Raw genomic sequence first — 27,384 nt, forward strand, 5'->3', positions numbered from 1 at the left:
CATCCATGCGGGTAGACGATGACTCTTTCTCGTCAGGCTTCGAAACATTTTCATATCGACGTTTATTGCCATTTATTAACATTACGCTTTGATTACTGCTTTTTAATGCGATATTTACTAATAATACCCAACAGAAATGGGCTGTTACAGCCATTCGGGGATAATTTAGACTGTTACAGCCATTCGAGAATAATTTGTCGCCTCGTCGCCAGTAGATAATGCCATTAATACATGGAATCGGCTTTAACACATTAGCGAGTCCGCGGAAAGTACCAAATATATCGGCTTGGTCATTGTGACTGTGTTTTTAGATCACGGAGGTATGACCAAGTTAAGAACCCTGATTTCAGCAGTCCTGCTGTTCAGTATAGAGATGTCAATTTGATAAAAATTCTTAGAGCGCATTTAGTTCCTATCAATACAGAACAAACACTTTGTATTCTTTGAAGAGTAAAACCAAGACAATAAACCAAGGGTACTTAGAAGTGAGGAAACATTGGTATAAATTGTTATCGATCCTCCATAATACTACTTCATTACTTACACCCACCGTGGTATATATTATTACATCCTTGTTCCCATTGTGGGTCAATAGGGTTAACTGTACTCTCTTGATTTAGACACTTTTTCACCTCTAAAATCACTGGCGTGTCCTCGAAGAACGAACCATTCGTACGGCGGTTATATTTTCTTTAATGGAATGTACTGTATTAGCACTGCTATGCCGTTTATATAGAAACATGATATTTAAGTATCTTTACTAATATTATGATGATATGATTGCTATTCATACCTGATACACCTTACGTATACGGTATCAGAGGTTACTAAACACAGCAGTCAAAACGGAGCTCAAGTATTTATAGATAGAGAGTAGTCCTCCAAGCTGCAGTTGTCAGAGGTCAGGAATGAAATATATTTCTTTCGTATCTTCATTACAGGTCATGACGAATACCACAGGTATTTGATTAATTGTTTTATCATATCTTTTATATAACTACGAAACATTTTGAATGCTATATTTAATCAAATTCATTGTTCAATGTTTTTAAAGTATCATTTGGAATAATTTTCTCCGTCTAAGAGTTACCAGATAAGAATTGTTTTATTTACAGAAAAAAAAGGATTTTGTCCTGGCTTTGATGACGAGGAAACCAGTCGCTCTAGGAAGACCTTTCTGTTCCTGTATGTAGCTGACATTACTTCCACAGGTTAGTGGTAGTGTTTATAAACATAAATATACAACGTATTACAATATAAAACAAGAAAAGCGATAAGGTAATATAGTAATGTGTGGTACACCTTTATACCATCTCTACAATATAAAACAAGGTAATATAGTAATGTGTGGTACGCCTTTATACCATCTCTACAATATAAAACAAGGTAATATAGTAATGTGTGGTACACCTTTATATCATCTCTACAATATAAAACAAGGTAATATAGTAATGTGTGGTACACCTTTATATCATCTCTACAATATAAAACAGGGTAATATAGTAATGTGTGGTACACCTTTATATCATCTCTACAATATAAAACAAGGTAATATAGTAATGTGTGGTACACCTTTATATCATCTCTACAATATAAAACAAGGTAATATAGTAATGTGTGGTACACCTTTATATCATCTCTACAATATAAAACAGGGTAATATAGTAATGTGTGGTACACCTTTATATCATCTCTACAATATAAAACAAGGTTATATAGTAATGTGTGATACACCTTTATATCATCTCTTCAATATAAAACAAGGTAATATAGTAACATGTGGTACATCTTTATATCATCTCCACAATATAAAACAAGGTAATGGAGTAACATGTGGTACATCTTTATATCATCTCTACAATATAAAACAGGGTAATATAGTAATGTGTGGTACACCTTTATATCATCTCTACAATATAAAACAAGGTAATATAGTAATGTGTGGTACACCTTTATATCATCTCTACAATATAAAACAAGGTAATATAGTAATGTGTGGTACACCTTTATATCATCCCTACAATATAAAACAAGGTAATATAGTAATGTGTGGTACGCCTTTATATCATCTCTACAATATAAAACAAGGTAATATAGTAATGTGTGGTACATCTTTATATCATCTCTACAATATAAAACAAGGTAATGGAGTAACATGTGGTACACCTTTATATCATCTCTACAATATAAAACAGGGTAATATAGTAACATGTGGTACATCTTTATATCATCTCTACAATATAAAACAAGGTAATGGAGTAACATGTGGTACACCTTTATATCATCTCTACAATATAAAACAGGGTAATATAGTAACATGTGGTACATCTTTATATCATCTCTACAATATAAAACAAGGTAATATAGTAATGTGTGGTACACCTTTATATCATCTCTACAATATAAAACAGGGTAATATAGTAATGTGTGGTCCACCTTTATATCATCTCTACAATATAAAACAAGGTAATATAGTAATGTGTGGTACACCTTTATATCATCTCTACAATATAAAACAAGGTAATATAGTAATGTGTGGTCCACCTTTATATCATCTCTACAATATAAAACAAGGTAATATAGTAATGTGTGGTACATCTTTATATCATCTCTACAATATAAAACAAGGTAATATAGTAATGTGTGGTACACCTTTATATCATCTCTACAATATAAAACAAGGTAATATAGTAATGTGTGGTACACCTTTATATCATCTCTACAATATAAAACAAGGTAATATAGTAATGTGTGATACGCCTTTATATCATCTCTACAATATAAAACAAGGTAATATAGTAATGTGTGGTACACCTTTATATCATCTCTACAATATAAAACAAGGTAATATAGTAATGTGTGGTACACCTTTATATCATCTCTACAATATAAAACAAGGTAATATAGTAATGTGTGGTACACCTTTATATCATCTCTACAATATAAAACAAGGTAATATAGTAATGTGTGATACACCTTTATATCATCTCTTCAATATATAAAACAAGGTAATATAGTAATGTGTGGTACACCTTTATATCATCTCTACAATATAAAACAAGGTAATATAGTAATGTGTGGTACACCTTTATATCATCTCTTCAATATAAAACAAGGTAATATAGTAATGTGTGGTACACCTTTATATCATCTCTTCAATATAAAACAAGGTAATATAGTAATGTGTGGTACATCTTTATATCATCTCTACAATATAAAACAAGGTAATATAGTAATGTGTGGTACATCTTTATACCATCTCTACAATATAAAACAAGGTAATATAGTAATGTGTGGTAAACCTTTATATCATCTCTACAATATAAAACAAGGTAATATAGTAATGTGTGGTACATCTTTATACCATCTCTACAATATAACACAAGGTAATACAGTAATGTGTGGTACACCTTTATATCATCTCTACAATATAAAACAAGGTAATACAGTAATGTGTGGTACACCTTTATATCATCTCTACAATATAAAACAAGGTAATACAGTAATGTGTGGTACACCTTTATATCATCTCTACAATATAAAACAAGGTAATATAGTAATGTGTGGTACACCTTTATATCATCTCTACAATATAAAACAAGGTAATATAGTAATGTGTGGTACACCTTTATACCATCTCTACAATATAAAACAGTGATGTCTAATGATTGAATAATTTGAACAGTAACGTTATTGTTATGACACACACAGGACGTTAAGTATGTTTTTTTTTTTACAATCACTAACTAAATACTACAGCTAAATACTATTTTCTACGATATATAATTCTTCCAAATTATTCGCAATTAACTAAAATTACTGACTACTGTAAAAAGAAATTGCTTGAGATATCAAAATCTGATTATCTTGGTTACACGAGTATTGATGATAACGAGTACAGAAGTTGATGCTGGTATCAATAACATTGAGAGGATATTGATATGTAATCAACAGGACATCACATCTTCATTATACAACAGATTTGTTGATAAAACTTTATACAATTTCTCCTTGTGTTTCAGAATGCTGTTGGCGAATTGTAGTAGGAAAAGCTTGTCGTGTGTCTTCAGTATGAAGGTAAGACTTCACAATAACTGATAACAAGTGCGAAACATATGTAATGTGTCATTATACAAGTTATTTTCCTTAATCTATATTCTGATCTCTATACTCTAGGGTTTTCGGTACAGTTCGGCCCTTTCCTCTATACCCGATCTCTGTACTGTTGTACAGTTCGGCCCTTTCCTCTATACCCGATCTCTGTACTGTTGTACAGTTCGGCCCTTTCCTCTATACCCGATCTCTGTACTGTTGTACAGTTCGACCCTATCATCTATACCCGATCTCTGTACTGGTGTACAGTTCGGCCCTTTCCTCTATACCCGATCTCTGTACTGTTGTACAGTTCGGCCCTTTCCTCTATACCCGATCTCTGTACTGTTGTACAGTTCGGCCCTATCCTCTATTCCCGATCTCTGTACTGTTGTACAGTTCGACCCTATCCTCTATACCCGATCTCTGTACAGTTGTACAGTTCGGCCCTTTCCTCTATACCCGATCTCTGTACTGTTGTACAGTTCGACCCTTTCCTCTATACCCGATCTCTGTACTGTTGTACAGTTCGGCCCTTTCCTCTATACCCGATCTCTGTTCTGTTGTACAGTTCGGCCCTATCCTCTATACCCGATCTCTGTACTGTTGTAAAGTTCGACCCTTACCTCTATACCCGATCTCTGTACTGTTGTACAGTTCGGCCCTTTCCTCTATACCCGATCTCTGTACTGTTGTACAGTTCGGCCCTTTCCTCTATATCCGATCTCTGTACTGTTGTACAGTTCGGCCCTATCCTCTATACCCGATCTCTGTACTGTTGTACAGTTCGGCCCTTTCCTCTATACCCCATCTCTGTACTGTTGTACAGTTCGGCCCTTTCCTCTATACCCGATCTCTGTTCTGTTGTACAGTTCGGCCCTTTCCTCTATACCCGATCTCTGTTCTGTTGTACAGTTCGGCCCTATCCTCTATACCCGATATCTGTACTGTTGTACAGTTCGGCCCTTTCCTCTATACCCGATCTCTGTACTGTTGTACAGTTCGGCCCTATCCTCTATACCCGATCTCTGTACTGTTGTACAGTTCGACCCTTTCCTCTATACCCGATCTCTGTACTGTTGTACAGTTCGGCCCTTTCCACTATACCCGATCTCTGTTCTGTTGTACAGTTCGGCCCTATCCTCTATACCCGATCTCTGTACTGTTGTAAAGTTCGACCCTTACCTCTATACCCGATCTCTGTACTGTTGTACAGTTCGGCCCTTTCCTCTATACCCGATCTCTGTACTGTTGTACAGTTCGGCCCTTTCCTCTATACCCGATCTCTGTACTGTTGTACAGTTCGGCCCTATCCTCTATACCCGATCTCTGTACTGTTGTACAGTTCGGCCCTTTCCTCTATACCCGATCTCTGTACTGTTATACAGTTCGGCCCTTTCCTCTATACCCAATCTCTGTACTGTTGTACAGTTCGGCCCTTTCCTCTATAACCGATCTCTGTACTGTTGTACAGTTCGGCCATATCCTCTATTCCCGATCTCTGTACTGTTGTACAGTTCGGCCCTTTCCTCTATACCCAATCTCTGTACTGTTGTACAGTTCGGCCCTATCCTCTATACCCGATCTCTGTTCTGTTGTACAGTTCGGCCCTTTCCTCTATACCCGATATCTGTACTGTTGTACAGTTCGGCCCTTTCCTCTATACCCGATCTCTGTACTGTTGTACAGTTCGGCCCTATCCTCTATACCCGATCTCTGTACTGTTGTACAGTTCGGCCCTTTCCTCTATACCCGATCTCTGTACTGTTATACAGTTCGGCCCTTTCCTCTATACCCAATCTCTGTACTGTTGTACAGTTCGGCCCTTTCCTCTATAACCGATCTCTGTACTGTTGTACAGTTCGGCCATATCCTCTATTCCCGATCTCTGTACTGTTGTACAGTTCGGCCCTTTCCTCTATACCCAATCTCTGTACTGTTGTACAGTTCGGCCCTATCCTCTATACCCGATCTCTGTACTGTTGTACAGTTCGGCCCTTTCCTCTATACCCGATCTCTGTACTGTTGTACAGTTCGGCCCTCTATACCCGATCTCTGTACTATTGTACAGTTCGCCCCTTTCCTCTATACCCGATCGTTACATTGATTGAACTAATTGGAGAATGCAGGGACACCGTTGATTTTACTGCACTCTTGGCATCCGATTGCAGCTGGTAGAACTACACGATTTCTAGTCATTGTTAAGGACATTAAGTTATTTCTCTGGGAAGGTCAAAAGTTTAATGGCAGAATTAACAGTGTCCTCTCTATTTTAGTGGAGGGAAACATTGTCTGACCTATTACCGTCAATCTTTTCGGGTTTTTAATATTGACCTAACTGAAGAGTGTGGGAGCAGATCATCGCTGTACAAAACATTAACATTTTCGTTGTGCAAATTAAAAATAATTTCAAACTTCTTGTGTTATTTCTCTTTTTATTACTAGTAAACTTTGAACCAAGATGTTTATAATTGTGTTTTGAATATAAGATAAAACCATAATAATTTGTTTGTATAAAAGGTGTGTGGCAGAGCTATTCGTTTTGTTAAATATTTCCATTGTAACTCAAATACTATCGGTCTATTCACACCAAAGAAATATTTTATATTGTTGATTTATTTGAACGAAACCACGAAGGTCGACTTATTATTAGTGATGTATGTATCGCCGTACTCGATAATGGGGACAGTGTTTATGTTTGGGTCATCAGCTGACAATGGACGGGTGTTGAGATGTAATATTTAGATTAGCACAGACCTGACCCCTCGCCGATTGTACAATATTTGTATTGGCGGACGGTGCCGTATCATGTCGACAGACAATAGCTCGCCGGAGGTCACGCCAGCTGATCAGTAGCCATTTTGACCGTAGGTGACATCTTTTCATATTCCGTATCGAACGGTATGGCTTTGTGTCACTGGACCTCAGCCTTATCTAAACACGAAAACGTCATCAGACCAGCTGGCCTATCGCCAATTTGGGCGGGCAGGACAAAACGCGCGCAATTCACCAAGAGTATGCAGGTGCGCAGACGAGAAACTCTCGAGACAAACGCGTGCTGTATGAATCGCGTGCGTTCATTATTTTTAGCTCGGCTACGCTTTGTCAAGCCCTGCGATAGTAGCTTTCTCAGACATTTTACAAATACGGAAAATACAGGGCGGTTGACGGAACCCATGAAGGCAGGTGTCGAGAAGAAAGGAAAACAATGGAGTTTCCATAGAAACGTATCATCTTTCTAAATTTTAGCGGAGGCTGGTACTCATTTGACAGTTAACGTAAAAATGATTACATGAAGCCAAAATTCACTAAACCCTATCGAGTTTCTGGAAAATCTTTCCGTGCTATTGTTATTGGCTTAATCCTATTGAATACATCTCTGATTTAAAGTCGCAAAAATCAATATGCGCTATTCTGGAAATGCTGACACAAAAGTAAAGGTTTTCCTCTATTAGACACATTTTTTTCAAATCGATTTTTCTCTCACATTTCCATAAGGGAAAAGTCAAAAGGAAAATATGCGGCCATGTGAGCATAACGCTACAGGGATTTGTGTTGTAATATCTAAAAAAGGAAAGTTTATTGTACAATAGGATAATCTGTGGAACTTCTACTTATCATAAAGTCATAATTTGAAAAAAGAATAATTTAACGGATCAATTAACTTGCTTTGGAACTCATTATACATGTACTTTCATACCCATAAACTCGAGTTTAATTTGACATAATATCAACACGGTAAAGTGATTTAAACATATAATGTAATTTATTTGCTCTGTGATCACGAATCTTCATTAAAACTAATGATACAATGTTTAATGACAAAGTGACATTTTGAAAAGGAAAAGAAATGCGGTAGAATATTTAACAAGTAAGGTTTATAAAATATCTCTCAATATTATCTATTATAATGAGCTTCGTCATATCTCATTTTCATGAAATAGGCACCGACAGAAAATAATTGCCATTTTGAAAATTAACATCGTCTCAGTACAAAACAAAACAAAACGGAATGATTATTAACAGAACCAATGCTTTAAATACCTATCTATAAATGTCAAATGAATGTGTTCAGAAAATGAACATTATAATAAGGTATCTTCGGTCATGTTTATGAAATAGTTTTCGGTTCAAACGTAACTTGGGAGTTCAAACCTTTGTACTTACAAGTATTAGTCCCAGGAGGAAAGTAAACAGAAACAAATCTTGCCAGAATAATGATTTGATAATGCGAACGTTCTGATGCCACGACGCTTAGATTAAAAATGCAATACGTTTAATTTGTTGCCTTTATTGATAAATCTTATGGAATATTAATGACTTACGAACAAATTACATGTATATATTTTTTGCAATCATTGCATTATTACAGAGGATGATTTGTATTTTAATTCAGTAAACGAACTAAGCATGGTATATTTCAATTTTAGATCATTAAGATGCCTGAATACGTTAATCAAATATTCTTATGAATTAATTAATTGGAAGACTTTCATCATTGCCTGATGTGACACGTATTAATGTCCCATTTGAGTTTATAGGACAGGAATTCCCCGGCTTAATTTCACGCCTTTCCATGGGAATCTCGTAGCTCCTGCGTTTGTTAGGCCTGGTGACTGTCGTGTGTTAGCTTGGCTCAGTAACGTGACGTACAGGTTTACTATGATCACGAAGGCGCTTTGAAGTCATAAATACCGACAGAATGTGTGTATTTTGACATGTTTGTAAATATTTTATGAGGTTGTGGAGTTTCTCATGGGAGTCAGTGGGGATGGGAGATCGCATACCAATGTACTTGGATGTTAATTCAATCAGAACTCCAATAGCAAACTTTCATGGCATAGTATTTGTTCGCGCAATAATCAAATGGACACAGTTGTGACGTGGTCGTTTGGGTCTATGTACTTTCAACTTCCCAATTGGAAATTATTTTACGTGGAATTAAAACGTCGCACGCAATAACTAGTGGATATTTAATTACAAGCAAGATGACTCTAAACTTGTACGAACAAGGGAATAGCAACACAGGGTTGGTCCTAAGGTTTTCCTGTGGGAAAATTTAATATTTTCAGAAGTTCGCCTGTCACGAATAGTCAGTGTGAATGTGAGTGTATGTCGGGCGGGCGCCGCGCACGCGACCCTCCCCTCGCTCGACCAATCAATGCAAGTTTTGTTTAGGCATTGTTGGAACCTGGGTCTATACAAATACGGTCACATCAATCGTTCTGCTTGAATAATTCAATATCTTAATCCATTTGGAAGAAATTCAATTATTTCTTTGAATCAAAGAATTCGAGGTTTGAAATATTGTAATTACCTAAACATAACACATGTGACACGGGGAAAGTCTTTTATAATGACCAGATTTATCTAATATTGTTCAAATGTAGTGATTTCGCACATTCACGATTTTAATCAGGCGGAAGTCTAGGCGAGGAAAACAGTGTGATTTTGGACACTGTTGACCTAAGTGAAAGTAGTGTAACATATCACGTGGTATATAATGACGCTCACGGGACTAGGTTCGGTACCGCACGTGCCTCCTGTAACCAATAAATTCAAAATTAGGAAGCACACCTGCTTATTTAGACTAATTTCAGAAAAAAATATTAGGCCACGCCCACACACGCGCCAGCATCGTCAAGGCAGGTGAAATTACGTTTGCTAATTCGTCAAAAGCCCTGTATTATCTCATTTTGTAAGAACATGTGTACAGTTTAGCTTTAAATCTGTAGTGAATTTGTTTCTGTTGTTTATCATCAAATTTAATAGCGTTGTTCAATATTATCATGGAGTATAATGTTTGAGAAGGCCATTTATGATGAATAAACTGTTGAGTGCAATATAGAAACGTTATCAATGTCTCATTTATATCAAAGCTTTAGTTTTGCAGCAAAGACAATAGTAAACATATATTACACCTTTACGTAACTCAAAGTTCAATTCATGTTATCTTAAACATTCTGCTGACTGCTGTCCTGTTTGAGCATATGCTTCTTTACGATGACAACGATGATACGGTTGAAAGCACGAGAAATGAACAAGGAGAATATTCAAGCTTAGGGCTATAGGAAAATAAAATCTCTCATCCGATATATTATATAACCTATTGACGGTAGGAATTTTACTTAGGATATTTTTTGTTTGATTAAGTCATATTAAGTTTAATGAGGAACATGAATTTGACAACCATGATAAATTATGCTTTGAATGACATCTGATAATGTGGTCATTTTTCATTGCGACATTCTAAATAAATTATAATACTGCTAAGATAATTTGAATTGAGATGCTAAATTATCTGTTTGAAAGAAGCAACTGAAATAAAAATGCAGAAAACTGTAAAAGATAACTCTCATGAATGTATGATCTACTTTTTGTTAGCTTTATATACTATGTTGTGGTGATTTTATAGTTGAGCTATAGACGTTTGTGAAGTATTCATCATAACAGCAGTTATTATGCCCTGTACATTACTGTTATAACATCAATACTATAACGGGAATTTTCATACTAAAACAATATTAACTCTCTTAGTAACCAAAATCCACTTAGCATAAAAGTCATCAGTATCCTTCACTACAAATTAAGATTTATATGCAGTAGAACCAAAATTAATTGAACTGCATCATACGACCTCTTCGTCCATCTAAATCTATGAATACTGTAAGTATAATTGATATAAATCCACTCACCCTAATAAGTATTGTTAACCTATAGCTGTGTAGCTACAGTTATTTTAACTCAAAAATATTATAGGTACATACTAACTATAGCTGTAAATAGCAAACTACCAACATTTAGATACAATTACTATAATAACAATTGAAAGCAATTACTAATTAACTATTAATTACTAGAACTATCATAACTATCAAAGTTAATTGAACTATATATTATTATAATTATAATTATTAAAGCGAATTACTATAACTGTAATTACTATAACTATAATTACTATACATATAATTGCTCTAACTAATTATTATAACTGTTATTGTCTTAAATACAATTTCTGTAATTAGTAATTACCAGAACCATAATTACTAGAGCTTACTGTGATTACTATAACTACAATTACTATAACTATAATTACTATTACTAACTGTAATTACTATAACTAAAATTACTATAAATATAATTATTGTAATTAGTAATTACTATAACTAAATTACTATAGATATAATTACTGTAAATGTAATTAGTAATTACTATAACTACAATTGCTGTAACTATAATAACTGTAACTGAAATTAGTAAGTACTCTAACTACAATTACTATAACTATAATTACTGTAACTGAAATTAGTAATTACTATAACTAAAATTACTATAAATATAATTAATGTAACTGTAATTAGTAATTACTATAAATATAATTACTAGAGCTATAATTACTATTACTTACGGTAAACTATAACTATAATTACTAGAACTTACTGTAATTACAATAACTTCAATAACTAGAACTAACTGTAATTACAATAACTATAATTACTATAAATATTAAGTTAACTATGAATTATGTAACCATATCATTACGATGGTATACTGTCTATAACTACAATCTACATAATAGTATAAGATCCATGTGTACCTGTGTTTTCCATACACGGAAACATGCTCCACCCTATGATACTGTAGCTATCCTGAATGACAGAATGCTTCTGTTGTGGTATTGGCATTTTATAGTCACTTAATCAAATTAGCCAATAAAGAAGATTGGATGTTAGATCAATATTCATATATCTTGTTATTAGATCATTTACCATAAATATCATAGCTCACTGAAACAATAATCTAAAGATACGCCATAATTACCCAGAAATAATTTCATCTCGAAAAGAGAATAAAACAGTTGACAGGTAATTCATATCTACAATAAACTAGTCTCGGGATCTATTGTCGTCTGCGACAAGCACGCGCTTCCCGCCTGTTTGCTATCGACCGCTGCCGTTTCATGAGAATTTGAAGGATAGCACTACGTGGTGTTTTCCCTTGTATGCCTGCCCGACTAGAATTATTTCCGCCCTTAAGATTAATTGTCGCATCTGTCATATAATAAAGCCCTAATAAAGCTCGCACAGCCAACAAGTGACTGTTCGGCTGTTATTAATTTTCACAATGTCGGATAATATGCAATAATTTGTATGACTTGGTGGATGGCGACAAAGGGTTTGGTGGCACTGCTGTGATTTCACCGGCAATAGCCTTGCAATCGTGCATTAAGTTTCCCGTTTAATCTCTTAAAGTGTAAACGAATGTCGGACAAGTCTTGTGTTATACTGATGTTCCTGAAACAGTACACAGTAGATTTGACATTTAAGTGCGAGCAATCAGGATGAGCTTAGCACGGCTTTTGCCGAGATGAATCACCAGGACCCCCGCTGTACCCGAACAATGGATGGCCATCCGGCACTAGACTCCACTTTTGTCTCTCATCTTCGCTCCGTGTTAATAAATTGGACACATTGTTTAACAAAACAAGCCGGGTATTCCCATAACGATTGCCATTTTATGAAGAAAAATAACAATGAACGGAAGGATTTTACAAAATGCACAATTTTGTTTAAGACAAAAAATTCAAATCTTCTCCTTTATTGCAATTTTTGCAGGATATGTCCTTTGTTAAAAAAGGCCCAATTATTGCTGACGGTCTATTGTACGGGCCATTACATTGTTTAATTGTTATTTAATGGAGCATATTTAACATGACACGCACTTGGCAATGTTTACCTACTCAGTTTAAATGTAATTTTATGTATGTATTCACGAATTCAAATATAATGATTGTTTTAAGATTTTACGAGCAATTTGTGGTGTTTGTGTTTGAATATATAGATGTCACTCACATATAAAATAACGAAGTAGATATTTAATTGCGAAATAGGTCAAAGGTATATTCGATACCTATTTCAAAGACAGTAAATTAAAGGGGAAACGATTAATGCAAATTTAGATTTTAGAAAGATCAGAAAAGAAGTTCAGGAAGACATCTTTGTGGAGGAAGATAAGGACTTCGACCCGTTATTCATTAATATATTATTCATTTTAATATTAATCTTATATTTGAAATCAGTAAGAAGTTGGAGTGTATTAGTGGTGTGCTATATTAAAAACAATCTATTGTAAAATATTTGGCATTAATTAAAAATTAACATGTAAATCATGATATTCTGTAGAAATCAGTCCATAGATAATTTTATACTGGATGTATTGGGGTCCATCAATCTTCACTTATAGTAAACTAATTCAAACGATCTCAATTTAATTCTGGTATAAATGATAAACATGCCCTTTGTATGACACAGGTGGTTAACACCAAAAGGACTGTCTATGTTAGGGTTTTGTGTCATGTCTGCCCTGCGTTAAACGTTAAACGATGAGCCTTTTCTTCCGATTATATTAACAAAAAAACCAACTCGCCTGGCTTCATATAAGCTCGTCTATAAAGGTTGACAGTCGTGAAACCACACAAAGAAAAAGAATAAATAAAAAGTCCTATCATTTCAAATTTCCCGACTTTACTTCTAACAGCACGTGTGTCACCTTGTCTATGACATGCGCATTGACTACACTGGCGCGTGCCAGAATATAGGGGGCAGGGTTAAAGTTGACGCGAGGACAAACACTCCGTCAATAGTTCGTGTACACGATTTTGCCGAACTGTTGCCAGGCGCGGGCTACAACCGTTAATCACATGTACCGTATTTACCGGTAAATAGCGAGGTTAGATGTCGCTTAGGTGCGCGAGAACAGTCACACAAAGGCTTGCGGCCTTATCTGTGTGAATACGAGGTACTATTTTAGTAGTTACAACAGTTTGATATGTGATATATCATTGATATCTATAACCTTATATCAGGGACGTACGTAGACGTACTCATTATAATAGCATATTCCTGATTATATTCTTATCAATTACTACAAACTAACAACATAATTAGAAAGATGTTAATATCAATATGCATAAAAGCAATAATAAAATTATCCATTGTAATACTGGACTAACGTTACCCATGCTAGCCATGTGAGTGATAGCTGATATATGATTTTAATTTGGAGTTAATATTAACAAATTAAGAATAGGAGAACGCTAAAAAGCATTTTATCGTCGACTTTTTAAAGTTGATTTGTATTAATGGACAGGGAGTTGATTATGCAGAATTCTAACCAGACGCGATAAGACCAGGGCGTGGGATGGGTTTAGAAATGTTAAACGGTAATTCTAATACCGATAATTGATTGTTTTAATTGAAATCCTACGCAGATAAAGTAAACATTTTAACATATCCATGCCGTCTTTGTCCCGGACCAGGAAGGAAGGATAGGGTGAACTATGAATATTTCACACAGATGATCATGTTGACACGTCTGGCCGGCGTTGTCCTCAGGCCAGCACCTGTCCGGGTATCTCACCGCTCGTGGCTGGCACGCGCCGTCTAGTTCTATATTTAGATGTAATTAACCGGCCAACTGTACACCGAGTGCACTTAATTACTCACGAGCAACTAGTCCCATCGTAACCTACCCCGTCATTCTGAAACCAGTCTGTAATGGTGACGATAGCTAAACGACGTGAAGCATTTAGTAACACGAACCCCAATACCAAGCAGTAAAATACATTTTATTCTTACTCAACATATATTTAACAAATCACTTTTTTCTCGGTGGTTATTCGGTCCAAATTTAGTAAAATATCACCAAATAAGACAAATTGATGTCCAAGAACCAAGTTGGAACCTAAATGTCCAACACACCAAAATGCAACCAATTTCATGTTATTCCGGTTTTAACATTAGACTGGTGCATTGTATGTCATTGATACATTAGATATGTTTATATCGGCATGTAGTCAGTACATAAATTCTGGTTTTGTCAGTATATTTGATGTCATGCGAAACTTAAAATACGTTTTCCTTGCGAACAGACCGTTTTATCTTGAAGAGGAATATCAGACTTCATTGGAAATGGTTAAAACTTTCAATAGCATTACAAAGTCGTTCCATCTGATTTATCTTAACAAAATTGTTAATGTTTTAAGTTCCCATCGAACGCTTTCTTTCGCCACCTGATACATCATCGATTTTGTATTTGACTATTTTCTTTTTTGTCTTGAACACAAATAAACAGTACTACCTATTCTACAAAGCCAGCATACCACACAGATATTCCTTCTGTCTGGGACAGGCAAGCAGATGTCGTTTGGAACAGGTGACAGCTCCACACGTGTCTTTGGTAGGTAAGGCACTCGGGCCGTTATTGAATGTATTCATACCGTTACAAATCCGTTGCATGAAATACTTAATAATAGCAGTCATCGGTACGTATTGTTGATCTCTGGAATAGGTGTGCTCACAGAGAGACCGCGAGAGCACGGCCAATAAACGCGCGCGCGACCGTTTGCGGACATCTGCTGAGCTAACAGCGATAGAAATGTTCCTCAAAGCAGATAAGCACCTATCTTGTTTTTCCTTTATGCAATTTATAACCGCTTTTTACATTATAATGCACATACAAACCGTGAAAGATGTCATGACGATAGCCTTCAGGGCTAATGTTTAAAAAGATGTTGTTTTTACATTAACTGATAAATGCTATACCAGTTAACCAGTGTATTAAAGAAGATAAAATGTAACGGACAAAAATAATCAAGTTTACTGCTCAAGTAAGTTTAAAGATGTTCAGCTTTTCATTTTTGCCTGATGTTATTACTGTGTAAAACATAGCGCTTTAATGCTCTTTCTGTACTTGTTTACCTATTATATTACGGTACTGTTAATCAGCTATTACCATGAACGATTGTTGCTGCTTTTATTTCCTCTTCGAAACATTTATGAGCTATATAACATATAAAACTAAAATATCCAGCCTGTTGCATTACACAATGTAGATATGTATTCAATATTTTGAAATTTATTGGAAAACCGATAAATGAATGCCTTTGCGAAAATAAGTTGTAAAGAAGGATGTTTAACGAGCTGATATTGCGGTAGCAAACTACCTGAAAGTATTTAGGATATAAACACGATATTTCTCCTCTACGTTTGTTATCAGTAGCATGATATAAATTATACCTAGCGAATGTTTTAATGTTGAAAATTATCCTTGTCATTAAAATCAATATCGTCCCCATATTTCATCACAATATTAACATAACAACTATAATTAAATGATTTAAAATATCGGATGAAGTGACCAAACATTAATATGACATATTCGCTTTAACACGCATCAGCGATGTCGGTTGCTCGTTCATTAAAATGACAAAGACAGTCGTGTGCATTCTGTCCCATTTGCACGATCACCTCGCGATTTTCAGCTGTATGCAAATCAGCACACGCGCACAAACGAACATCCATATGAGATATATTGAGATACGAGCGGAAGCTAAACATAGTACCCATCAATAGTTTACCAACATGTGATACATGACAACCCCTATATCATTGTTTTGGTAAACTGCTGTCTGTACCGCATGGATGATTTCAACGTTCAAATATCAGCACAGTATCAGCGGCTGTATCGATATGTGCTGTCAATGGGTCTATTACTATACTCATTTCCTCGTACTCAGGATATGTTTTTTATAACGTGTTTCCTGTTTAACCACCGTACCACAGCTGTTGTACGGAAGAAATAAAAAGATCGTTTAAATTAACAAAAAAAAAAAAAAAAAAAAATAACATCAATTTATGAAGGTGACATTTCGATTAGAACAAGTGTCGGTATTTTTCTGTTAAAACAATTATTAAGTAAATATAGGACGATGCATAGCCATTGCACGTATGTCGCTAAATCCAGTTTATTTCAACACATTTTCAAATCCATCGTTGTAATTTCTATATGATTATATATCTTAAATATTTTCGTTATCTTTCATATAACTATAATCTTTTTATAACTATTCTCTTTTGGGTTCCCTTTCTCTAACATGGTTCGGTATGCAATTTACAAAATTAACATAAATACATGTATGTATTGATTGCTGGTAGCTTTCTATACATGTTCAATTTAAGTTGTTATTTTTTGTTTGAAAAAGACGTTGTCCAGAGGTAAGAGTATATAAATACTTCATTTTTGTTCGTTTTTTAATAGGAACAAGTACAAATATTTGATTAAATAAACACTGATAACAATTATCAGCGACTATCATTGTTTAGTAGATCACAGCTCGCAGTAAATATTTTGTCTGAGGATTGTTTTATTGATCACGATTTCTTTATAGTAAAAATATAATGATTTAGACGAGGACAAAGGAATGTATCTGTGTTAGTAAGACTATGGAAAGATTGTATTATATCGGTTTCCAATAAAGACTGATACGTCTAGTGTCGAGTTGTTTGTTTTATATAAAGCGTATTGAATGTTGGCGACAAGATGCAGTTGGAAAAGGAAACCCATGGAAATACCGATAGCGATAATAACAACTATAATCTGTGGGAAATTCAAATAGCAATACAAAATCGAATTATAAACGTCACTAAGGTAAGCGAAACAAAGAGACGGCCAGTCAGCCTGCTGAAACTGATTGTGACACAGAGGGGGCGGAGTAACGGCGCGCGACACTCTTTGAATCCTCATGCATATTCATAGAATAAAAAATCCAACGGTCTTCATAGAAGCGTGCCTATATAAGGATTAGCATGGCGACATTTGAACGGATTTGGTCAATTCTAACACACGATGCTACTGAAGATTTTTATACTGAGAGAATGCCATATGTGGAAACAACGCGAGAAAGACTTTGTTGTTACGTGTGAAAGAATTTCGTAGCATCATCCAGACTCTATACTTAATGCTGTTACCAACCATTGGCCAAATCCCGACTTTCGGAACTTTTCGTTTTCAATCCGACTACATGTTGACATAGAGTGAATTCCATGTAAACTCTGTATGTCCAGTCACCGACAGTGCCTTATTTACTTTTAGCAGACCAACAGCTAAATAACCGGTATCACCATGCCTAGAGGATTCCTTGTTAAAAGAACAAAGCATTCTAACGCTATTTCTTATAGACAGCGTCGGAACTCGGATGAGGATACTGAACGTTATGAAAGCGGCTCAGATCACGAAGCCCCAGTCATCACTAAATTTGGATCCCCGGATTCTGGGTACTCTGTGAGTCCAGTCAACCTCATCATCCGTGAAAATCTGAAACCAGATCATGTACAGGTCGTCATCAAAGACGAGGAAAACAACAATAATAACAATATCAACAACAACAGGAACAATGTAAATGAGAAGGATTTTGTTAGTTTCTCGCCAACATCATCACCACTGACTGTAAGTACCACCGCATCATCTTACCCATCGCCTTTTTATTACGCCACATTTGACAAGTTAACAGTGTCAAATTTTTCGCCTAATAATCAAAATTGGAACTTGAATGTTAACCAGAAGGACTCTCAAGTGTCATCTCCGTCTCAGCAGAACAGTCCTAATAAACGCAGGGGCAATAACGATAACGATAACAAAGTCCCTAAGAAATCCAAGGCTGTGAGGAAGATCAACTTTGACGAGGACAAGTCGTCTCCCGTGTCGGGCTGTATCATCAAGGATATATCTGACGGAGAGGAGGAGGGCAAGGTTGTTTACGGAGATATCGACAGTAGCTTCAACTACGTGGAGGCCACCCCAGAGGCGCGTGCAGAATTGGACAAAATCGTAAACAAAATTGGTGACTATGTTTGCCAACTTTGTAAAGAATTTTACACTGATGCCTTTAAGCTCGCACAGCATAGGTGTTCTCGTATTGTACACGTGGAATACAGGTGCCCAGAATGCGACAAGGTGTTTAGCTGTCCTGCCAATCTAGCGTCCCATCGGCGTTGGCACAAACCCAGGCCCGTCAACAACAACAAGACCAACTACCAGGCACCGATACTTCCAGCCAAACCAGATTTAAGTAACATGAACGACAACAATGACATCAACAACATGTCTGAAAGTGTTCAAAACGGGAACGTGTTGTCAATGACAGTTGGTGACCTGCGCGCTTCGCCCTCAATTGACGGACAATATGAGTGCGAAACGTGTGGTAAGAAATTTCGTCGCCAGGCCTACTTACGCAAGCACGTGCTCAACCACGCCAACGATCGACAAACAAACTGTAAGTTCTGCCAAAAAACATTTCCTAACGATGCGCTCAAAAGCAAACATGAACTTTTGCATTTGAATAACAATAACAACAAAGAATTGTGTTGTAATGTGTGTAAAATGTTTTTTCCTAATAAGATAATGTTGGAGAAACATGCACGCACTCACACGTGCGAAGTCTTTAATTGTAAATATTGCGCCAGTACCTTCTATAGTTCTCCAGGACTGACCCGCCACATTAACAAATGTCATCCCTCCGAGAATAGACAAGTCATCCTACTTCAGTTTCCACCTTCAGTTAATCGTCCAAACTAATGTTTCTGTGTAGGGGTGAGTCGCATCTAGTATGTGTGTATCCCCGGGCTCAACCCACGTGCCTTGACCACTGTATGTTATACAATGTTGCCTTGTCACTGGTAATATACCTGAGTGTTATACGGTAAGAATAAGTATACGTGATTTAGTGTGTAAACTGGTGCCTTATGCTTTAAAATAATATGAAGTTTCACAGAATTCAGATTTGTTTCAATTTTGTCATATTCATAATATACCGACAGTTGAAAAAGTCTTTAATGTTTCGCAATAATTCTAAAAACTTTCGCCGATGAACGGTGACAAGAATTTAAATTTAATATGTCCATGGTTAGCATTTAATGTTAAATCAAAATGAGTATGATGCGTGAAGTGTACAGATGTCAGTTTGTCAGATGTGTTGTATATATGATTTATGCTGTAATAACATTTTGTTATCATTTTTTGTTGAATCTTGATTTTGATTTAATTTAAATTATTTATTTATATTTATGTGGTTATGTTTAGTTTTTATATTAATTCATAATATGACAGAGTTGATAATATATTCCCACCTCAGATATAAGTTTTTATTGGTAGTAGATTGAAGGATAGTTTTACTTTTCAGAGTATATTTATACACCGTTTGAGTATATAGTAATTATCTTGAAATCCAATTATCATATTTTATATACTTGTATCGTTCCTATTTAAATTTAAAAGTTTAATATATAGTGGGAATAAAATTTCAAATTGTTATACAAAGCACCCAGTGCAATACTCGTATATTTGTATATGATGCTATCATATGTGTGTGATGCACATCCTTTGTGTGGATCTATCACAAGCAGGCCGATCGTTATTGCAATAATCGATATATGTAGTTAGATTACAAATATTCGGTAATGAGGTGCCTCAAGGGTTTCAATTACTTAGGAGCTGTCATTGTTTTTGAAGATTTAGTTTTTAGTTTTTAGTTTTTTTTGTTTTTTTTTTTAAAATCATCTCTTCACTTGCATTGCCCTAAGGATTTCTTTAATCAAATTATATTTTCGCATTTGTAATATTGAACAAATTATTTAAAAAGAAAAACTCAATAGTATTTGGTATTTGTCAATATAATTATTCAGATTTCTTATTTAATATGATGATCCGTTAAAATCCCCCCTTATGAGCCTTTCTCAAAGTAATACCAGATGGTGACAACAATAGTGAGACGAGAGGTCCGTTAGATGAGAGTAGAAATAGCGGTAAGCCGAAAGCCAGATAACGAGGTAATAAGATTGGTTACCTGTTAAATGGCCTTTGTAAATCCAGGTAGATGGGCAGCTGATTAAGGCTGGCGACAGTCGCGAGCCTGAAGTGTGCCGTGCTTATAGAAGCGTGACCAGGTAGATAAAGGGACATCTATTTAATGTCGTACGTGAATGTTTAAACTGAATATTGCTCACATTTGAATATTTGATAACCGATAAAATCTACAGAAAAAAGAAGTTTAGTGGAAGTTGTTTCACGGGGTTGTAACGTTAAAAAAGACATAGCCGAGTAATTTTGTAATTGAAATCCATTGAGGTGCCTCCTTACAAGTCGATAGTTAGACGTAGAGTAGTATTAGGCTGGGGCGACAGTGCAGTGTATAATAGCTAGCTAGATTTAGATAGATCATTGTCAACCTCACGTCATGCTTCCCTTATTAAGTTGATATGTTGACCATTGGTTGCTTGTCTTATTTTATCAACAACTTTAATATTTAGTATCAATCTAAAAAAGAAAGAAAAATATAATTGCTTGAATACTTTTTGTCTCGATTTAGCAACGTGATACCAGAAATACAGAATGAATAAAAAGCTAATGGTCAGAATATCATCTATAACAATAGGTTTGTGATATTTTAATTTGAAAAGTCAAGACACATTATAGTCGAGCACTTTTCATTAGATTACGTAGTAGTTAGTGATTGTCTTATGTAGAGGAACCATTAATAATTATTTATACGACGTCTTTCGTTAATCCGACCTGAATATCTCACCTATAACATTTACAATTATCATCTCTCCTCCTACCACTTACATTGCCATTAATGTCACAAATTAAGCTAATACAATGCTTCTGCTAAATCAAGTTAACCTAGGATATTCTGAGTGGTCCAGTTAGATTTAGTCACATAGCGTACTCACCTGAATACGTATAAGTCCTTGGCAGATTTCTATTGTTTTCGAAGTTGAAAGCATAATTGATTTTATTCGGTTTCATTTTGATTAATTTTTGCATGATTTGATCAATGGAATGTAATCAATTGAATAATTATGTTTTGTGTTGTTTGTGTGGTTCTACAAATTGTGAAATAGTTGTGCCATTCTGATGCCTTATCGTTTATGTATTTTACTATGACGTTTAAATTGATCATCCAGTTTTTAATGCTGATATCAAAGCCTTGATGAAATTGTTTTTATTCCAAATACTGATAAATTTTGATTGTTTATAAAAAATAATTTCATGTTTTTAAAGTCATAATATTGTTCTTTTTAAATTGCATATCCCAGCGGTTATATATATATTGCACATTATTTTTATAAATCTAAAAATGATAATTTCCCCAGTGCCTAAACGAATATGCCAACATTTGATCTTAATGTAAGTAACATCAACTTTGAAACGAAAATAGAAATGAAATAAAAATAAAGAATATATTGATAATGATAATAAAAAGGTATCTTTATTTGACATCAATCGCATGTGAGATTTTTATCTTTATCAAACCGGTTTTAATTATCTTTGATGGTTGTGTTGGATGATTGTACACTGTTGAATACATACTACAACCAGCAGAGCTCTGGGTAATGTTTCTGGTGGAATGCCAAATATATTTTTCCGATATTGTTACGATGATACTGTGTACGATTAGAGATGAAATAAAAAATAAAGTCTTTGTTTTCAATTAAATACCATTGTGTTTTTACATCCTTTTTGTGTACGTCAGTTTTCACCTAACTACAGGTAGTCAGAGGTAACTCCAGGTGAACAGAAAAGCCCTCAGGTGTAACGATGCACCGATCACCAACAATGGGGCTTCGTAACACATGGCCCTTTCCATTCAAGTCAATATTTTAACAGTTTGGGTGTAGTGCTGACAGCGGGCGCGTGCCAGTGATTCGCTGTTTACCTGAACACTTAACGGTAAGAGGTCTGAAGAGAAACCGCTATATTGTATTATCCTTATCTATTTGCAAGCTGTGAAAACAACCCTGTCACTGGAATCCATGGAAACGAGATCTCGAAATTTAAAGCACATAAATTTATGTCTCCTGTTATTTAACATTAAATAATGTAAGTTCGTGAAGGGTCCCTTCATTCCAAGTGACAGAATTGTTTTTACAAGAAGGCAGTCAAGCGTGAGGATTCCTCCCCCCTGTACCGCGTTACAAAGACATAGGGAAGCAGGTGTGTTACCGTGTCGTAGTCCCGTTAGGATGGTCTTTATGGGCACAGCGAGACAGGCCCCATAATGGAATAGCGATATCAAAGCTGCGAGGGGTAACATATTTAGATAGAATTTAAATACGGCGAGGACAGGATCTTTGTTCCCTCACATCTGTGCACCAGATCACTGCTAAGATCGTGTTAACAACAATGTAAGCCGGAGAGCTAATCTTTCATAGGGAAAGCGGACGCCTTATGTAACAGTAGGGACAACAGTATTACTAAACATCAAAGGAATAATCTGGAAAAATTTTATTTTATTTTCCTCCCGAAAAATGCTGATTTTACTTTATATCATATTTGACAATGAAGGAAAGAGTAATGAAGTTATGATATGAACCAATGATAAAACATTGCCCCTTTATAACGAACTTTGTATGGTACAGGGCAAGACAGGATCACTTGAAATGCTCCTATAAAGAGAAATAAGGAGGTCGGAAGTAAAATGTAATGAAAAAAAGTCAAAATGACACAGAAAAGTTAATAAAACTGATGCAAATGAAATAAATATCGTCCTCACTATATTATTTTAGGTAAGGTTCCATTTGACACTAAATACATGTAGTTAATACGATTGTTTAAACCAGGGACGTATATATCACATGCGTCTCTGTTTAAACGAACCTCTGATATTTTCTGTGGGGACGTACACACATTAATTTCTTTTCCTTTTTGTCATTTTGCAGATTATCCACCTTGGAAGTTTATTGTTTATTCAATGTTAAATATAAGTATGTAATTGAATGAATATAACAATACAGTGTCACAATAACTCAATGTTTAGTATCATTATAATATAAGACTTTTATTTTTGAAAAAAAAGCAATAATGACGTTAGATGGTATAACACAATGTTAGATTACAAATAGACATGATTGACAATGACGTAATTAAAAAGCATGACATTAGGTAAATTTAGGCGACGCTAGATAACCTTACATGACATTATATAATCTTACATCACATTATATAACCTTCCAAAACGTTAGATAATATTACATCACGTTATATAATCTTACATCACGTTATATAACCTTACATCACGTTATATAACCTTTCAAAACGTTAGATAATATTACATCACGTTATATAATCTTACATCACGTTATATAACCTTCCAAAACGTTAGATAATATTACATCACGTTATATAACCTTACATCACGTTATATAACCTTCCAAAACGTTAGATAATCTTACATCACGTTATATAATCTTACATCACATTATATAAACTTACATCACGTTATATAACCTTCCAAAACGTTAGATAATCTTACATCACGTTATATAATCTTACATCACATTATATAAACTTACATCACGTTATATAACCTTCCAAAACGTTAGATAATCTTACATCACGTTATATAACCTTCCAAAACGTTAGATAATCTTGCATTATACAAATACAGACTTTGGTTGAGTGCAATCCATGGTTTTACGGAACTGACCTGACCTGGACAATTTTCCCCGAGGCCGAAGGCCAAGGGGGATATACATATGTAGTTCAGGGCAGGTCCGTAAAACCATGGATTGTCCGCAACTAAAGTCTGCATTTACTTTCTTATATGATTCGTATTAATTTGAAAAATAGAAAGTTCCTTTAAAATACCTCATCACACCACCGGGAGGTCCATATATCGTTTCGCCAGGTCAGTGGAATGTTATATTAACCTCTGCTTAAAATACATCTCGGCACAGATGACACAATTTCTATTTTTGGCAGGAGTATAAGATTCCACGGACCTGACAAAACATTATATTGACTACTCGGTAATGCCATGAGGTATTTCCAAGGAAATAATTGATGTCATGTGATCTCATTAGAACTCATATTGTTACATACCAATCATAGGATACATGACATACAATACGAAAATACTATATGATATCGGATAATCTTACATGACGTAAGGTATTCTTACATGACGTTTGGTAATTTTATGACGTTTGGTAATCTTACATGACATTATATGATACAAGATGATGTTATCGACATTATATGATACAAGATGATGTTATCTAACATATTAGATTGCTATGTTACATAAAATGTCATTCGAAGGTACTACATGGCGTTAGATAACACAACATGACGTTGAATAATCACTTGATGCTTTTTATCACTACATCTTTTAAGATAATATTACCAAAGAATAATTCTAAATATCTAGAAAATACTGTCATAACGTTCTATAAAATACTCGACGTCAAATAACATTTCACCACGTTCATAACGTGATGTTTGATAGCACTACAAGACGTTAGGTTTTATTATGTGACGAGGTTTTAATGTTACTTCCGATAAGATAAGATTACATGACTTTAGATAATTAGAGGTTGCATAACGAGTGGTTGTTGTATATGGTATTTCTTTCACTCGAGTTGTTATTTTCCTCCTAAAACTCTAGCTTACAACCACAAGTTTGTGTAACCTGTTTCTACCACAATTGAAATATTTATCACGAGTGTGAATTGACCCCGCATGGTTATTTTATCATTTGGAGTATAAATCTGTGGACATATGATTTATTACAAATCATAAGAGGCCTTTAACAAGGTTATTTTCTTCAAAGCATTATTGTTTGTTTGTTTTTGTTTAACGTCCTATTAACAGCCAGGGTCATTTAAGGACGTGCCAGGTTTTAGAGGTGGAGGAAAGCCGAAGTACCCGGAGAAAAACCACCGGCCTACGGTCAGTACCTGGCAACTGCCCCACATGGGTTTCAAACTCGCAACAGAGAGGTAGGGGGCTAGTGTTAAAGTGTCGGGACACCTTAACCACTCGGCCACCGCGGCCCCATCAAAGCATTAAATTGGTAGATATCTATATACATAAATAAATATCTGAAAAACAAAAGCAAACTACTTTCTGTGTGTTATATTTTTTTCCTAAACGATCTGAAGCGGCCTTCACGTGTCAGCCAATCAAAACGCCATGAATCAGGTGATTAAAACGTAGCACCGGTCAAATTTCACCGTAACAGCCAATTAAAACGCCTTAACAGTTTAATCCACGCGTATAAAATACATGTATATGTACATGCAACAGTCGAAATATTTAATAAATGATCGAGTTGAATAATACCACCTGTTGTGGTTAAAAACTGCATAACCAATTCGAGGAAACACTTGAAGACGTTAGATAACACAATATACCATTTAGATATCGAGAAAGTGGGTTTATTTTATTTTGTTTAACGTCTTATTAACAACCAGTGCCATTTAAGGACGTGCCAGGTTTTTGAGGTGGAGGAAAGCCGGAGTACCCGGAAAAAAACACCGGCCTACAGTCAGTACCTGGCAATTGCCCCACGTGGGTTTCGAACTCGTGACCCAGAGGTGGAGGGTTAGTGATTAAGTGTCAGGGCACATAAACCACTCGACCACTGCAATAAATGATATTCATTTATAAGACGGTAGCTAACATTACCCTACAGGACATGGTTATGAAAGGTTATCTGACGCCATATAACTATATATGACACTTTCTACCACAATACCCTGTGTTATTCAACTCTCAGACCATCAGTAAATCATTACAGCTGTTGATTAACAATCTGTTTATACCACACGTGGTATAAACTCTGTACGCATTTCGATTGGCTAACACGGTGAACTTTGACCCAAGCTGCAATTGTTATTGACGTCATCAATAATCTAATGACGTCACATCACCGGGTCCCGGACGTCACCGGTACACTTTATTTGCACACGCGAAATTATACTTGGCCACGTTTCCCTTTGATTCAAGCCGATATTATTGTGGTCATAATAGAGGTTACACAACGAGTGGTTGTTGGATATGGAATTTATTTCACACTCGTAAATTATTTTTTAAAAGTTGCAAAAAACACTCGCTAAAGCTCGTGTCTTTTGTAACTTTTAAAAAATAACTTACTGGTGTGAAATAAATTCCATATCCAACAACCACTCGTTGTGTAACCTCTATTTTGATAACCTTACAAGATGTTTGATGATGCAACATTATGACGTTAGAACCTTACATGACGTTTGATAATGCAACATTATGTCGTTGAACCTTACAAGATGTTTGATGATACATTGTAACGTTAGATAACCTTACAAGATGTTTAATGATATGACATTATGTCGTTAGATAACCTTACAAGATGTTTGATGATACATTATGTCGTTAGATAACCTTACAAGATGTTTGATGATACATTGTAACGTTAGATAACCTTACAAGATGTTTGATGATATGACATCATGTCGTTAGATAACCTTACAAGATGTTTGATGATACATTGTAACGTTAGATAACTTTACAAGATGTTTAATGATATGACATTATGTCGTTAGATAACCTTACAAGATGTTTGATGATACATTGTAACGTTAGATAACCTTACAAGATGTTTGATGATATGACATTATGTCGTTAGATAACCTTACA

General features: G+C 35.2%; 1 protein-coding gene across 1 annotated transcript; it reads left to right on the forward strand.

Moving 5' to 3' along the window:
- The first annotated feature begins 17,744 nt into the window (after window positions 1-17,744).
- On the forward strand, window positions 17,745-22,427 carry LOC117324280 (insulinoma-associated protein 1a-like). The gene has a single exon (XM_033880062.1). It carries the CDS (start codon window positions 18,055-18,057, stop codon window positions 19,504-19,506), a length of 1,452 nt encoding a protein of 483 aa, XP_033735953.1. The 5' UTR covers window positions 17,745-18,054; the 3' UTR covers window positions 19,507-22,427.
- The last annotated feature ends 4,957 nt before the right edge of the window (window positions 22,428-27,384 follow it).

The sequence above is a fragment of the Pecten maximus genome, chromosome 3 (assembly GCF_902652985.1).
Source record: "Pecten maximus chromosome 3, xPecMax1.1, whole genome shotgun sequence".
Taxonomy (NCBI): domain Eukaryota; kingdom Metazoa; phylum Mollusca; class Bivalvia; order Pectinida; family Pectinidae; genus Pecten; species Pecten maximus.

Coding starts and splice junctions, on each gene's coding strand:
- LOC117324280 (XM_033880062.1), top strand. CDS start 18,055: ATGCCTAGAGGATTCCTTGTTAAAAGAACAAAGCATTCTAACGCTATT.